General features: G+C 38.4%; 1 protein-coding gene across 1 annotated transcript; it reads left to right on the top strand.

The window, feature by feature from the left end:
- The first annotated feature begins 4,929 nt into the window (after positions 1-4,929).
- Positions 4,930-17,741, top strand: SLC19A2 (solute carrier family 19 member 2). The gene is made up of 6 exons (XM_075196373.1): positions 4,930-5,325; positions 8,056-8,649; positions 10,768-10,999; positions 12,625-12,817; positions 14,496-14,637; positions 16,728-17,741. The coding sequence occupies exons 1-6, from the start codon at positions 5,095-5,097 to the stop codon at positions 16,836-16,838; spliced, it is 1,503 nt and encodes a 500-aa protein (XP_075052474.1). The 5' UTR covers positions 4,930-5,094; the 3' UTR covers positions 16,839-17,741.
- Positions 17,742-18,021: the final 280 nt, after the last annotated feature.

Genomic DNA, 18,021 nt, shown 5'->3' with positions numbered 1-18,021 from the left:
CCTAACTCATCAAATATACGGAAAGATGCTATACTGCTATCACTGGCTATATAAGTACAAACCCAAATGCAGGAGCACACAATTTGTAACAGGTATATAGTAAACACTATATAGCAGCACTGCGATGTAATATAATGGAGCTCATTTAGAAGAGCGTCTATGTGTGCGTAGAGAAAAATCTTCATAGTGTAAACATTACTGAAGAGAACTATATATAAGTTCCATAATATATATGTATACACACACACACACACACTATTTTTCTTCCTTAATAACTATTGATTATACAGTCATGATTTCTCCCATCCCCCACTATGGCAAGGTACAGGCTTTGGTCTGAGGAGAACTGTGAGGCTAAGTACATTCACATATCAAAATGATTGGCCTCCAATCAGGTACATCAGAAGATTTGTAATTACATACTTGCCAAGTTTTCCTCGTTGGTTTCAGGGAGATCCCGGGGTGAGGCTTGAAGAATCGCATCGAATCGCGGCTAAGATGACATGATATTTGCGTCATTAAGTTCCCCTCCAACTTATCTATTGCGTGTACGAGAACCGGGAAGTTGCCCGAGAGATCTCCCAGAAATGCGGGAGTCTCCTGGACATTCTGGGAGAGTAGGCAACTATGCGTTAAAGAAAAGCAGCTAATGAATCTCTACAGCCTGAAGTTTTTTTTACATTTCTATCTCGATTACTGAAGTCATGTTGTCTTACCTGTTAGTCTTTGATTAAATCTTGGTCTCCATGAAAATGGCCACCTCCATAGGCATCAATACATGGACACAGGACACAAATTCTGAACTGTGTCATCATGCCACAGATGGCGAAGCCAACCACGTCTTGTACTGGCTCAGCATCAGGGAGAATGCCAGACTCTTCAGGGAGTGAGGGAGATCACCCCTATTTCAGGGAGTCTCCCTGACATGCAGGGAGAGTTGGCAAGTATGAATTTAAGGGTAAATGACATTGAAATACATGGGACAGCATGGAGTGTTGATACTTGATTTGTGGCAGATCACATTTGCTTAGTAATGATGTGATGTTTAAAATTATATTCTTCGGTTTCTAGAAATGTTTGTAGCTATGTTATTGTAAGTACGTTGGTAGATTAGTGCTTAAATGATAAAACTATAGACTATGGGAGCAACAATAGAAAGATTTAAAATACTGTATATGTCTTTACATTGTTTGTGATTATTGTTAAGATATATTATTGAAGGTTAACGAAGAGGTTATTGTGGCAGAAAATATCTGTGTTGTAAACTTTGCTATAGCTTTGCTATTTGCTTTGCCCTACTTGTGCCATGTGGTATAGCTTTTACGAAGTGTATGTTTGTAAGTGAATACTTACTTGGGAAATATTGTTGCATTGTATTTGACTGCATTGTGTAACACTGTATAATATAGCTTGTAAATATCTGCTAGATAAGGACATACACTGTATTGAGTCATCTGCCTCAGCTGGCTCTCATCCCTCCCCTTCCCTCCTGCATGTGTAATGACTGCCATGTGGTTTTGTGTTAACAACCTCTGAGACTACAGAGAGATTAGTGGACAATGCATGATGACTGCTGAATAGAGAGATATTTGTGGGGAACTTGCAGTTATTGTGTTACTAATAAGTGCTATGATTGTGAAGGTTGCATTGTTAGAAAAATGATCACCATATATATCTGTGTTGTGCTTATGAATTTATTATGTCTTGATACAGGAGATAATATATATTGAAATCTGTGTGATACAGTAAATTAGGTTTAAAGGACTGAAGTAGGTGTGTCATAAGAGGGAAATTGTACATGTGTATGGTAATGTGATGAGTGTATCCAGAAATAGAATAAGAAGATAGTGTGCGCAATTATGGCGGAAAATACGGGTTCTTTTACAGTTACATTAAAGTCCAGCCTCCTACCACTTTATTGCCAACCCTTCAATAACATTTTTCAGTTATTCTACTACAATACTGCCAAGTTTAGTTTAATTTATGTCTTACATTAGTCATGAGAGTGAAATGATATTGGGTCTTTATTATATGTGGTACTTTCATTTAATCAAATTGCTCATGGTGAGCCTGGAAATGTGCTTCTATGTCAAAATGCATTATGGATATGCTACCGAGATCCCTAAAAATATTTGGCTGAGACACATGACCACTGGCGCTGGTGCAAAATTAGACCCATTTGTGGAAAAGAAATGGACAACCACAAAAATGTGTTTACTTTATCTCATTTCAATAATCTCACTCCACAAAAGGAAATCCCGTTTCTGCACTGCCCTGCAAACAAGGAGGTTCATCTACTCTATACTTCACTGCACTATGCACTTCGGAGGAAATCTAGAGGCACTTTCACAAATTGAGCCATTTGGCATATCCAAAGCTGGTGTAAAACTGGTTTTGTCTGGACATTGTATGGCATTTGCTGTTGGTAAATTACTTCAATATCTGAAATAAAGATAAGATTTATAGTACATATTTTGACCAAACTTGTGAATGTCCATCTATTAAGACAGTATGACTTCATTGAGATAGGAACCTACGCTAAGGGCCTGATTCATTAAGGGAAGTAAGGCAAAAAAAAGAAGTATGTTTTCTTCTGGACAAACCACAGGGAATTTACCTCTCTATGCATTAGTGTATACACTACAAATAATGCTGGTTGGAGCCTGGCTATGTGCTGCTAAACCTATTGATAGATAACTGAATAGATAAATGGGATGTCGAAGTCATATAATTGGATGAACGAAAGTATATTGGTTAATATTGTTTTGCTGTGCGACTGCGATCAGTATGCCACGTAACACGTGGCATACTGCGATCGCACGGTAAAATACGCACGCACACGCTCGCACTACAACATTTAGTTATTTATATATATTTCATATTTATATTGATTCCATTCCACAGTGATTTATGAGCAGATAGTTTTTAGTTTATTATTAGTTTATATATTATGATTATATATACACTTGTTATTTAAGGTTCAGGTTATAGGAAATGTGTCATGTCTGGTATCTTAATCCCCTATTCATCAGCAGTTGTCTGGTTCATTCACTGAAGAGATCGCACATTGTATACTCTAGTTAGTGATGTTAGGGAATAAATACTTAAAGTGATACTGACTATAAAATGCTAATAGACTAGTTGAAACTGGAGTCTTGGCGTGAAAAGTCAGAGCACAACCCCTGGAGAGATGACCCCCACCTTTGGATATTTTGGTTTGAACTGGCCTATGACCTGCAGCACTCACTGTAACACTGACTGTATATAATAACAGCTCTCACTGGCACTGGCCTCAGTCTACTCTGACCACAGTATTCTGGAGTGAAATACTGTTCGCTGGTGCCAGTGGGAGCGCAGCGAGCGTGGTATGTATTTATCTTTTGGTATTGGCTGTACTGTATCATAATTATGTATTGAATTGTTAAATTTTACATCTGCTAAAATAAATTACTTTGTGCTTTGGAAACACAATACAATCGTTTATGCAATGCTTATTCGAAAATTATAAAATTACTTTAATAGGGATGAAGACAGTCACAATCCTCAACATCCCCTAGTTCATCATATATAAGAAAAGACAATATAGTGCTGTGACTGACTATATAAAATACAACCCAAACTATGTGAGAACACTAAGTAATCTCTGCAGCATTGTTATATAATACATGGTTTTTAGTACATATTTTGACCAAATTCAGGATCCCATCTACCACGACACTGAAAGATATTGTCAGAGACAAAAAAACATTCCAAGCACAAATCTTTAAGACCAGACACCTGTAATTTAGCAACTATGCCATACCTCCCAACTATCTCAATCTAGGCCATCTGAGAGCTCTGTAACGCCATTAATTCTGCTGACACCATTCTCCGCAGATCAGAAAGTTAAGTCCTGAGATGGCGGTAGCGATAAGAGTAAATGTAGCGACGGGATCCTTTATAAATAAGGACATGGGAAAACTGTTCACTGGAGAGGGCAACCACTGGCAATGGCCGCATACCTCCCAACATGTCTCTCACTGACACAGGGAGAGTGGGCCTAGCCACGTCCCCAGAGCTACCTATTACATACCCCCTTCCCCCAACATTCCCACCTGTGGGACAAACATGCACTAAAATCAGGACAGGTGGGAGGTATGTAGCCGGCAGTAGCCACTTGATATAATAGCAGAAGACCCTAATGCCAGCAAAAACACAGATTTCCGCAGGACAAAGAGCTAATCTCACAGTGACAAATAGACCCCTAATGGGCATTTATAAAAGTTGAATTTGCAAGTTAAAAACATACCTATAAAGCAGAGTACAAGCTTCGTTTGAAATGGTCTGGGGTGTATTGGCAGGACCAAAAAACAATATTGTTAAAAGGGTATTATTTGTGACAAAAGAGTGGTGCTTACATTACATCTTATCAGACTCTGTGACATTTGGGGGACATATATATATATAACTCTGCCAGTACAGTTTTCATAAATGGTGTGTATGTTTATCTGTTAGTTTTCAGCAGCCCTTATTTTGGAGTTTTCCTGTGCATCCGATTATCTAAATGAACCCCATTGCGTTGTGTTTAAACATTGTACTAATTTGAACAATGTTCCCTGGTACCGCCAGAAATGTGTAAGTGCATCTACCACGCTGCTGACATTTTCCAGAGCAAAAAAACATAGTTTCATTAGACATAACCTGCGGTAAACCGCTGATAATCCCCCGTTTTACTTCATTCCGACCCAAGTATCGCAAAACAAAACTCGCAAACACAATGACATCCAGTATAATAAAACTGCCATTGTTACACCATCTTCCTGTCTGCTCCGGGCCATGACTGGTAGTCCTCAGCGTGCGTCATATTGTCCTTGTCCTATTGTGAGTACAGCGAGAGTAACGTGACAGTGGCTGGGGCAATGGCCGTGCTTGTCCATGACACTCCCCCTCCCCACCCACGTGACGTCACGGCAACGGCGTGATACTCAAACATGTGGTTGTCTGTGTGTAGTGACCTTCTTCTGTCAGCGGTGTGCTCGGGCCCGTCCTGTGCCAGCCAGCAACTAGCTCTGTGCCCAGGAGGGGGGTATCTCTAGCACTGAGGTATCCCCGCACATGTCTGCATCGGCTGAATGCTCCTCTGTCTCAGACCGGGGCTCCCACATTCCTGTCATGGAGCTGAATGAGGTTGTTACTAGCAGGAAAGTCAGACTGAAGCCGCGGGAGAGCTGGGTGCTCCCCACCTGCATCCTCTGTATGAACGGGTTCTTTACCAGCCTCAGGCCCTCCGAGCCCTTCCTCACCCCATACCTGCTGGGGCCGGACAAGAACCTCACAGACAGGCAGGTGGGTACCTGGGTACTTTAAGGATAACAGTATTAATAATATATTCCATACAATGCCTTGGATACTAGTAATAATATATTCCATACAATGCCTTGGATACTAGTAATAATATATTCCATACAATGCCATGGATACTAGTAATAATATATTCCATACAATGCCATGGATACTAGTAATAATATATTCCATACAATGCCATGGATACTAGTAATAATAGTTAAACATTTTCTTTTGATTGTGGTCTTCCTTGAAGCTAACACGTGGTTGTCCTGTGCTAAGGGAACACTAGCCAGTGTAGGATGAGGCTGAAGTTTTTAAAGGTTTAAATCAAGTTGGATCAGTGGTTTCAAATTAGATTAACACTAAAGAGGGTTCCTTGCACACATTGCAATAGTATTTAGCCTGACCTAACATGGATTATTACATGAAATCAGGTGGCAAAGTGGTCACAGTCACCACATTTTATCATTTTCAATAAGTATCTAATAGCCAGTCTAAATGCAATTGCAACTTCTGTAAGGAACCCTCTTTAGCGTTAATGTAATGTGAAATCAGTGATACAACTTTATTTAATCCTTTAAAAATAAAGTTTACTGCATACGAATTTGGAGCATGAATAAGAAACTAACTTCAGCCTCGTCAGTGTAGATTATATTATACACAAGACATACTGAAGAATGTTTACAGATGACTGTTCTATATTGATTTAGTACATAATGTCCTAGAAGTAGCAATTTTCACAAGGGTAAAAATGGTCATAGAATTGCTTTGTAACCGTGATAGTAAGGAGGCTGACGATAGCTCCTTATTCAGCCAGCTTCTTATTCCCTCCTTATTCATGTTCCAGCTTCTTATTCAGAAAACTTTTTATTTTTTAATGGGTTAACACAAGGTGGATCACTGTTTTCACATTAGATTAAAACTAAAGGTTGTCTCCAAATTGTCTGGACCAAAATGGGTTTGAGCATGAAATCAGGTGGCAAAGTGGGCAGTCACCATATTTTATAATTTTGAATAAGTAGCTGTAGTTTTGTAAGGGTCACAAATTGAGCCAGAAATGTGATAATGGGAATCAATTAAACCACTTGTGTTTAGCCTGGCCCAGGCAATTTGTGGCCCAATGGATTTAACCTTTGCAAAATGACAGCTACTTATTCAATATGATAAAATATGGTGACTGCCCACTTTGCCACCTGGTTTCGTGTTGGGCCAGATTAAATACAATTGCAGTTTGTATAAGGGAGACCCTTTCGTGTTAATCTATTGTTAAATCAGTGATGCAACTCGATCCAGTTCTTTAAAAATAATCTTTTCTGAATAAGAAGCTGTAGCATGGATAAGATGTGAATACTAAGGTGGCCAAATAAGGCGCTAACTTCAGCCTCGTTTACATATAACTATTTTATATTGATGGCGGACGTAATGTCCAAGAAGCAACATTTCCCGCAGGGGGAAATCTTCATAGGATTGCTTAGTCACCATGATAGTACGACGCTTTGTACAAACACGGTACACCATGGAGACAACGTTTGATCTTGTGGCAAACACAAGCAAGTGGCCCAAGTTTTTTTACTAGCCTGATGCAATGGAAACCTGGAAAACCATGCAGCCGTGTTTTTTTATATAGTTAATGAAATATGAACAAGTGTCCTTTTGTAATCAAATACAACACTTACCCCCTAATCCACTCCACCCATGTGATTGCTAATCAACGCAAGTACTATTCCAGTGACATTTATACAAGACGGAACATTCTAGTAACTTGTATAATACAAAGATCGTTGTAGTTACTTATAAACAATACAGAGAGCATTTTACTGATCTAAGTACAAAGAGCAAAGCAGTCTAGTGACGCATATGCAAAGCTCAGAGCAGGACCACTGCACAAAACACATTGCATTCTAGTGGCTGTTAATCAAAGCCAAATCTGTTCTTGAGGTCATTATAAATTGCAGTCTCCCCAAATCTCTGATGGTTTTACAATGCTGGCCCCCTTCCAAGTCTCCAGGGCTTTACCATACAAATGTCATGGTGGCTTTATAATACAGACCCCCACTCCACCTTACTCTCTGGTGGATTTATAATGCAATTCTCCTTCTCAATCCCTGTTGGTGACAAAATCATACTGTCCCTGGGGGCAGATGACTTTGGACCCAGCATGATTGTGACATGTGTTAATCCAGAGTACTGAAACTATATTAATGAATTTGGGGTCTAGTGTTCAGTTTGTTCTGTCTTCAAAATAAGAACCTGGTTAAAAAAAACAATGTTTTAAGTATGCAGAGAACACCATATGGACTAATACCATAGTTATTTATATCCATCATCATCATCATTTATTCATATGGCGCCAGCAAATTCCGTAGCGCTTTAAATATCCAGTTCTAGGAATTGCATAATTTACAACCTATCAGAGATGCAGGTCATCCTGTTGGTTGGGGATCTATAACAGATAAGTTGTGTATACTGTGTAACATTTTACAATGGAAAAATACAGATAATTAAAGTCTGCATTAAAAATGACAGAAAAGACTTACAGAAAAGCAGATTTTCAGATACAGAATAAAGTAAAATGCAACTAACCTTGTGCACTTGCAGACACTGCAAATCCAATCCGCATTCAGACACTCCACCCCCCCCCCCCCTCGCCTCTTCTTAACAACAATGTAGATAAAGCCAATGATGAATCTAGTTCTAAAATTGTCTTCTCTTTCCGCCCCCATTTTGCAGGTTTTTAATGAAATCTATCCTGTTTGGACTTATTCGTACTTGACCTTGTTATTCCCTGTGTTTCTTGCCACGGACTACCTGCGATACAAGCCTGTGATTATTCTGCAGGGAGTGAGTCTGATCATTACTTGGTTCATGCTTCTCTATGCTCAAGGAGTTTTGGCTATCCAATTTCTTGAATTTTTCTATGGCATTGCGACAGCAACAGAGGTAGCCTATTACTCTTATATTTACAGTATGGTAGAGCCTGGAGTGTACCAAAAAGTCACTAGCTATTGCCGTATTGCCACATTAACTGGCTTCACTGTCGGTTCTGTTACAGGCCAGGTCCTGGTTTCTGTGGCCAACTGGTCTTTGTTTAGTCTGAACATCATTTCCTTAATCAGCGTCTCTGTTGCTTTTGCTACTGCATGGTTTTTACCTATGCCAACCAAAAGTCTTTTCTTCCACCAAATGCTGAATAATGAAAGCAACGATGCAGACCACAGAAAAATACACAGTAGTAAAAATGGAGATTTGGCGTGTGTGGCTACGTTGGAAGAGAACGAAGCACAAGTTCCCCTGAACAGTGATGCACACAATGCTGAGAAACAGGTAACTTTGATTAAATGAATATATATACTTAGATGATTGCAAACAACATTGGAATTCTACAATAGTAGATAGCTTGTAACGATCACAAATATATATTTATAGGCATTTCCATGTCATTACCAAGCACTCCTTAACCACCAGTAATGTTTTTTCACCATCACCACCACCACCACCATTTATTTATATAGCGCCACTGATTCCAGAGCGCTGTACAGAGAACTCGCATCAGTCCCTGCCCCATTGGAGCTTACAGTCTAAATTGCCTAACATACACACACACACAGATAGAGAGGGAGAGACTAGGGTCAATTTTGATAGCAGCCAATTAACCTACCAGTATGTTTTTGGAGTGTGGGAGGAAACCGGAGCACCCGGAGGAAACCCACGCAAACACAGGGAGAACATACAAACTCCACACAGATAAGGCCATGGTCCGGAATTAAACTCATTACCCCAGCGCTATGAGGCAGAAGTGCTAACCACTAGGCCACCGTGCTACAGTTTAAAAAATTGAAGCTAGTGTCTAATTGGTTGTCATGGATTACAGCAATTTTCTGCTTCTGCCTTTGCGGCTGTTTTCATTAATGTCTCCCAGGATATTTTTTCATCATGCGTAATCTTGTATAAGAGTTTCAGAGCAGTTCGGAGTCGTTTATTTTGATAGGCATTTAGACATGCAGTCCCTGTTAAAATAAATACATACAAATGCAGAACAAAACCTCTCAAATTAGTTTCCCAAATATACTTATTCTAAGCTTAGGAAACTAGTCGCTAGAGTGACGGGGACTTTTTAGTTATTTACTGTAAACGCCCAAAAACTTTAGCGAGAGTCATTGCTGGGCATAGTCTCCTGTGCCACCTCCGTCCTGCATGTCACCACTTTTAGTGGTCTAGAACACAGAGTGCAGTTCAATTGGCATATACTGTGCATGGTCACTGGGTGATTGGGGGTTGGTAGATATCGCTTTCTGAAAGAAATAAGCAGTTTCACTGAAGTTAAGTTGTTAGTGCTTTGAAGACAAAGGTACTGTCATGGTTTATTGCTGAATATAAGGTGTCCTGGATCCCACTAAAGGACAATGGTTTTACTGTACAGCTGAAATGGCTACACCACTCTCCCCAATCCAAAGCACACAGCTCTTCTGTTCAGCATATCTGAGTGCCAGGAATGTTGCCCAACATAGGTAGCAATAATTATTTGCTGCTTCCACTGCCCAAAGATTGTTTTAAGAATACTTAAGCCTTGGTTGCTATTAGTTAAAGCACCAAGTTATTCAGTAAGCATGCGATAAATAAAAGTGTCATGTCACAATCATCATCGTGTATTTATATAGCGCCACTAATTCTGCAGCGCTGTACACATCAGTCTTTGCTCTATTGGAGCTTACAGTCTAAATTCCCTAACATACACACAGACAGACTAGGGTCAGTTTTGATAGCAGCCAATTAACCTACTAGTATGTTTTTGGAGTGTGGGAGGAAACCCACACAAACATGGGGAGAACATACAAGCTCCACACAGATAAGGCCATGGTCTGGAATCAAACTCATGACCCCAGTGCTGTGAGGCAGAAGTGCTAACCACTAAGCCACCGTGCTCCACTGATTGTGGCTATATGGGCATCTGCAGCCACAGAGTTATTTTGTAAATAAAATGTGTTTTGTTTTTTTTTAACCTTCATCTTTTATGAATAATTAGTCTGTGTGCAACTGGACTTTTTAATCTGTCGTTATACAGCTGATTTGTTGTCAACGTGATCGGTTTGAAAGTAATTTATGGAATGTCCTAAATCCGATATGTTGCCGGGGAACCTGCTATTTGCAGATCAGTTGCTTTATCTTTTTGCAGTTTAAAATTTAAAGTGTACCTGTCGGCTACACAAAATGGAGGCACCCACTGTTTGTTGAAAAAAATAATCAGCCTATCAATTCACTAGAAGCATCACTGAGGCATGAGAAACATTTTTAACTTTTTATTTAACTTATTTTGAATACAAACATCCATGGATAGAGGGTATGTAGAATACAGACGTACAGGTCCCTCTTGTACCTGCCCTGTGTTCGAGCAGCTTTGTCACTAGGTTCTGTATAGAATTCTAAAAATGTCTTATTTCATAGTGTGCTGATAAGAAGAGTGTTAATTTAAAGAATGTGCTAAGGATACTATGGAAGGATTTTCTGCGCTGCTATTCCTCCCGCACACTCCTCTGCTGGTCAGTATGGTGGGCCTTATCTACGTGTGGATACTTCCAAGTGATAAATTATTCTCAGGGTTTATGGGAAACCGTTGCACCATCTTCTTATTCCAATATCTACAATGGCTGCGTTGAAGCTGTTTCTGCACTTCTAGGTAAGTTTGTTTTAAGATCAAATATGTAGCTGCATTGTTCCTGTATAGTTCATTTCAGTTTTCTTTTTAAATATATCTTATTGCTCAACAGCTTTATGTTGACTAAATAAGGAACTAAACCTACACCCCTTAGTGTAGGCTTAGTTCAACATGCTTAGGGCCTTTTGTTGCATTGGGGACAAATTCAACTAAAGGGTGCAAGTTTTTTATTATATTTTTACATACAGGGAAAATACTGTCTGTTTTGCATGTAGCACCTGTAAGTAGGGCAGCTACATACAGATTTAGAGCTGTGCCTCTCCTACCTATAAATCTCTCTGCCGCACATTGTGATTTTTGCCAATATGCAAAGTTGCTCATTCTAGTTGGATATATTCCTAAATAGCGCCTAAATCTGTCTATCCTTGAAAACAAAACTTAGTATGGAAAACAGCAAAGAAAAAAAGGAGTGGCGACACAAATGCAAGCAATATCACATCAAAATCAAACCTACTTCTACCTTGGGACCACCCCATTTATTAACATGAGCGTTAGGGGACATCAGGGCTGTTTTTACTATGGGACATTTTTGTATGTTTGAACGTTTGTATTACATAGGTGAAGTACTCTTTCCAGAAGTCTTTCATCTGGGAGTGAGAAATGAGCAACAAGTCAATTTGCTGGGAGAAAAAGACTGTACTTTCCCGCAAAGCAGGGAATAATTCTGTAAATACCAATATATCTCCACCCCATTATATTATCTAAATAAATATTTTCCTGCAAAATCAAATCTGCCTTTTTTACTAGCAGACACTGCCATGTTGGCCTGCAAGTCCATTTGGTTTCCAGTAAAAACAAGTTAATTTGCACAAAAGTAGATGCATGACATTGCAAACTATTGCGATGCAGGCTTGCACTTGATCCTCATTGAATCAATTTGCAGTGGCACAGGGTTACTCAACTTTTATTTATTGGTAGCAGTGATTTAAACTTTAAAGCTGTAATACCACCCAGGAAAATATTTTCCTAATGCGGCCCCATGCTGAAGTCCCGGGGGCTCCTACATGCAGCCATTTTTCCTGAGTCGCTTTCTGTTGTGTAACACAGAACCAGCAGAACAATAAAGCTCACCAATCTCTAAATGGCGGGTGTGTGCGCAGGAGACACATGGTAGGGTTAAGCTGTGGAGTATAGGTTGCTGATGTTATTATAAGACTATAAGTTGTAGGCTACCGATGTGAGGTTAGGCTCCTTATGTTGGGAGAAGTTAGGATAAGGCTGCAGGGATGTGTTCCTTTAGAGGAGGTTGACGTAAGACTTTGGAGGGAGTGAAGCTGTTGGCCACCTTTTCTGTTCTAGCAATTGTCGGCTCCTGTTCTCGCTCTAAACAGTAGTGATCAATTACTGGCGACAAATGGCACAGTACATACAGTATGGCACAGTACAAACAGTATGGCACAAGGTGAATTAGGAAAGCTGTAAATTGCAATTCATTCATTAAGATGGCTTTGTGGATCTTATAAATTGTGTATGTGCCTATCTAGTGTAAATAGATAAAAAAAAAGTGTACTAGATTATTTATTTTAAATGTTTGGGATGTGACTATGGAAGGTTAACACTTATTGTCACTGTGTTTGTCTGTTTAGGTGCCGTTGCAGTCTTATTTGTTGGCTACATTAAAATTTCATGGTCTACTTGGGGCGAGCTGCTACTAGCTCTATTCACTCTGGTTATTGCGATTTCTATATACATCATGGACATTATTGGAAACATTTGGGTTTGTTACATCATGTATGTCCTCTTTAGGGTTATCTACATGATTCTTATCACAATAGCAACGTAAGTAATTCCTTCAGATATGTTTGTTCTATGTTAATCAATGCTTTTCGCAGGAGTTATGTATTCTGCAATTGAGGTTTCTGTAAGTGTATAATTAAAAACGTGGAATCAGAATTATTATATTTTGTTCAATAAAATTTCTATACAGTACATAAAGTAAAAACATGTCAGTTAGCAGCCAGTTTGTCATTGCAAGAGGATGGAAAGGGAGAGTACTTATGGAAATCTATAAGGTACCCCAAAATAGTTACTCTAGCCGAATATTTTTAGGTCAGATGGAAATTATTTTTAATATGAAGAACGTGGCAGCTTGTTGTTGAGTCTTAGAGGACCTTCCTTTTTTTTTTTTTTTAGATCAAGTCCTTTTTATGTAGTGACTTGTGCTCTGTATGAGACGTAAAGAGAACCTCTTTAAGAATGGTCTCACACTGGCTTGTTAAACTTTAGACATGCTCATGCTTTATTTTCGGAGCTTGAAAAATAATGTATTTCAATTGGAGAGCATTACTATTTAGCACTGGACACTTCTCTGTTTTTAAAACTATTCCTGTGTAATGACCTCTATTACACTCATAGGAATGAATGATTTCAGTATGGAGTGATTACACGCTGCACTTTAATCGTGGAGTGAAAAGCTCCTGTGTGACACCACCCTAAATGAAGAAAATGAATATAGCCATGTACTTTGATACCACATTTATATATAATTTGAAATAACTTGTGTAGCCTACATACAGTGGATGCAGTCCTTTTGTGAGTTGTGGTAATATTTGTGCAGCATCTTGTCACTAGTAATACGAGGCCCCCCTGCGCATTTAGGGGCCTATTTATTACTGGTTGCATGTTTCCCCCTTTGTATTTATCACCCTTTATCATAACGATAAGGGATATATAGCACAGCCATTTATTAAAAAGTCATCCTGGGATAGCGCATTCGATAAGAGGCTGTCTCAGTGATGACTTGACTATACTAACAACTCCAGGATCTGACCCTGAGACTTAAATGTGCACACACGGCCTTACGCGCAGAGCCATTTTCGTTAGTCAACAGAGGTGAGGGCATGAAGGCGATGCTCTCACCATATGACAGAATGGCTAACACGATCTTCAGATCACATTAGCCATTGGGGTCAAGTTCTGAAAAGCTAGGCTTTGATCAATTGGCCCAGATGACAGTCCCCATTGTAAATTATGGGGACTGCGGATTAATTCGATAGTTAGGGTTTTTGTTAAATTGTTCTGATACTTAAAAATGCCTAAACCATGCGGAAGAAGCTGTTTACGCTTCGTTTAAATCTTAATTAATAGGCCTCATAATGCGAAATATTCATGAGTCACTGCTAATTTTGTGAATTGAGAGGCTTCCACTGTGTGAGGGTGACAAGTGCTTAGAGGTTCTGTAACTATTGTATGTACTGTATTTATATCCTTTGTGTATGTTAAAAAATACTTTTTTAATACTCAGTCAATGTTATTGCTGCTTTAGATCCTTTTAAAATGTTAGCATTACTGACATTTATATACTTGACGGGAACTTGGTAAATGAAACCCATATAGTTTAATTGATAATCTGTTCATTATTAGAAGAAAATATTTATTGTATAGTACATTGTTACCTGAACTACTTTTTTTTTTTTTAATTTTTTTTTTTTATTAACTTTATCCTTTTTCCGTGAAGATTTCAGATTGCAGCTAATCTAAGCATGGAGTGCTATGCCCTTGTGTTCGGCGTAAACACTTTCATTGCCTTACTTTTACAAACACTGATGACTGTCATAGTAGTGGATTCCATCGGCCTTGGCTTAGACTTAATTACACAAGTAAGTGTTTTTCTGTATGTTGGTGTCTTCTACTTTGTTGTTTGGGAATGCATGTCTGTTACAGTATGGTTTGTTTTGTTTTTTTAATGTAACAAATATATAAACAAAAAACCTAGCGGACAATGCTGTTGTAAAATATAATATTTTATTTATAAATAAAATTAGATTCTAATAATAGAGGTTCTGTGAATTTTTGTATGTGCAGGAAGTGAAAATGGAAGGTAAACAGGTGCTAGTGAAATACTGGTGCTTTCTTACAACTAATTGTTAACTGCAGCTCTTGCTAATTAACAGATACTGTGTCTGTTATACAAAACCAAAAAATAAATGTAGAAGAGCGCTGATAATAAAATTAATCTGTAATTTATTAAGACCATATTAAAAATATTACACAGTACTATAAGTAGTGAGACTGACAACTTATAGTCCTGTCCGTGGGAGCACTACTTGTGTGACGCTATCGTGACTCGTTAAGTTCCAGCCTTCGGCAGGATTTCAGAAGGAGATACCAGACTAACTGCAAGGTACAGCAAGTGAATCCATACTAATGTGGATAAGGATTACAAGCCTCTTCAACACAGACTCCTCTGGGACCCAGACTTATAGAGTGTGGGTCCCAGAGGAGGAAACACCCATTTGTTTAAGGGGATGTTATTTTCTGTGGGAAAAAAAATACCAGCTTGAATACCGATTTAATAAATACTAATAAAAAATACCTATGGATCTGCAGTGTAGTATACAAGCTCATATAACATATTGACTGGAAAAAAAATTCTGTTTTACAACAAAACAATTGTGGGTATTTTACTATGAGCAAAAAATATGGGTGTATTATAAAAGTCATTAACTCAATTGTGACATTACCTACACTGCACTAAGCATTGGTAGCTATGCACAAAATGTGTGTACTCAGCTGGAGAATGAGTGGCCTGCAATGGGCACATTATCTGTATCTGACAAAGTGGAAAAGCACAAAACAAAATGGCGGCTTTGTGAGTCTGAAATTTAAATGAGCAATTGATTGGACAAGCCCTTCATTTGTACCATGTTGCAAATAGGCTGGAGTTTTACTATTAACTGACTGATTTTCCATTGGGGTCTTTTTGCAGCTTGTAGTGCACACAAGCACTCAGCAGAGAGATGTGCACACAAGAAAGTAATGTCATTTCAAGCTTGAAACTTGCAGCCCATAGACATCAATGGCACAGGACCCCTTACTCCTTCATTGCCTAATAGGTTGGGCAACACCAGGGGAGGGCTGGCAAAATTTAGCATGGAGGCAAGACTTGACTCAGCAGCCTATTAGGAACATTTTAAAGGAAAACAAGTGCAGGTGGCCCAAAGACCCTGCCCAAGGTAGTCCACTATAGGACTGGACCAGGGGGCCAGTTGCCCCCCAGCCCAGGCTGCCACTGGGCAACACAGACATATTTCAACATGACCTGCCAGAGGTATAGTGAGCAATACCTAATCACATGGCATTAATCATGCATGTTGTATGTGTTTACATGTTTATAACCTGGGGGCGAATAACTAGGCTGAAACCAAAATGTTTTATGCTTTTAAAAAAAAAAAAGGAGAAACAGTGCATGCTGTGTTCTAATACTTTAAATGCAGCATGTACACTTTTGCAGTGGTAAATGCAGCATGTACACTTTTGCAATGTACCACGGCAAAATTGTACATGCTGCATTTAAAGTATTAGAACACAGCACGCACTGTTCTCATGTGTTACAGTATTACCATTACAATAGATTGTATCGTTAAAACACTCAACCATTACCTTATTTGTTCTACTTTTAATGTGCTTTTGAATCGTTTATTCACGAATGAAAAGCACATTAAAAGCAAATAGTTGTGAGAACCCTTGTGGTTTTGAATTGCTTTCTGCCAAAAGAGTTGTTTTACACCGATATATGTGATTGTGATTCTGGGTCTGAAGAGGTGGTAAAACCAATAACAAATGGTTCTTAAATCCATGTTTTTATAAAACTATTGTTTTAGAAGAAGCCAGTTCTGTAATTATCTGTCTTATTGGTTTGCCATATGTCCCAAATACAATAACCAGTACTTTTTTATTTTATTTGCAGTTTAAGATTTACTCTGGATATTTTGCAGTCATTGCAATTATATTTTTCTTGAGTGGGCTTTTCCATATTGTGAAAAACCGTCAACTACAGCAAAAATCTTCAAGGACTTGACAAACCCTTTGCAGATGAGTGCCTCTTTCTAACAGCTGCAGACTGGTATCTGTTTGATTCCGAAGTATACATCAGGATGTAATAATATATCCAGTAAGCAAGCCATACTGTACGTTTTTGAGAAATGTGCTGAATACCGTGGTATTCATAACTAAATGAAGATGCACATGGTAATGTACAGATGTACATTATCACGTATCAAGTGTTCCTTTTACCGCCATGGTCTCTACATTCTGTTTCTACTTGCCACACTTAATTTTGTTTCCAAACAGTGGTCCTGAAGAAACCAGTTTTCATTTGAAACCTCATACTATCCCCATGCTGCCTAAATAGTTTTTAGTAGATGTCAGTTGCAGATGTGTATGTATAAAATATAGCTTTGAAATTTAGTTATTAAAATGAGTTCTACTACGTCATGTCCATTTATTGCCCTATGTAGTGATTAATTATATGATTTAACTTATTGTGCATATGACTACAGATAAAATATAAACTGTTACATTTGCCTATGGTTTTTTGATCAGAAATTATCACCCAATACTAAGAGTACCCACTGCCATTTTACATGTGATTTTTAACTGCATATCAAACATAAATGTGTTTCGTTCGAGTTAGATAAATGTTTTTACTAGCATTTGTAAGCTTGCCAGTGCATGGTAATGGAACAAATAGCATTCATTAAAAAAAAAACAAGACAAGGCAGGTAAAAAACGCAAATGGTTGCGTTAACATTACAAACACTAATTTGTAGTGATAGGTGTGTTTTACATGCATTTTTAGAAATGCATTTAAAATACTTCAGATGGCACGAGACAGAACTATTTAATAAGCAGAGTGATTACCAATTACAAAGCATCTTTTATAGGAAGACATTTTATTTGTGTACAATATTTGCAACTAGACATACTTATCCAGGCCTCTTTATTTATTTACACAAATTATTAAAAAGGTCAGTGGAATATGTGAATGAAGGTAAATACAGCACTATGCATTACTGAATTATTATACTGTAATGGTAAGAGTCAACAAGACATTATTTTATTGTGCAATATAGACTTGCTACAATCTGGCATTCTTTAACAAACTTTTTGTATCCCAAAAGTGGAAATGACGAAATCTGGAGTATATGAGGATACAAATGTAAACTGGTCTGTTGAAAACACACAAAAACACTTGTGTGTGT

This window comes from Mixophyes fleayi, chromosome 2 (genome assembly GCF_038048845.1).
Source record: "Mixophyes fleayi isolate aMixFle1 chromosome 2, aMixFle1.hap1, whole genome shotgun sequence".
NCBI classification, from domain to species: Eukaryota; Metazoa; Chordata; class Amphibia; order Anura; family Limnodynastidae; genus Mixophyes; species Mixophyes fleayi.
Note: the sequence above shows the minus strand (reverse complement) of the source record. Positions and strands in the feature narration are given on the sequence as shown.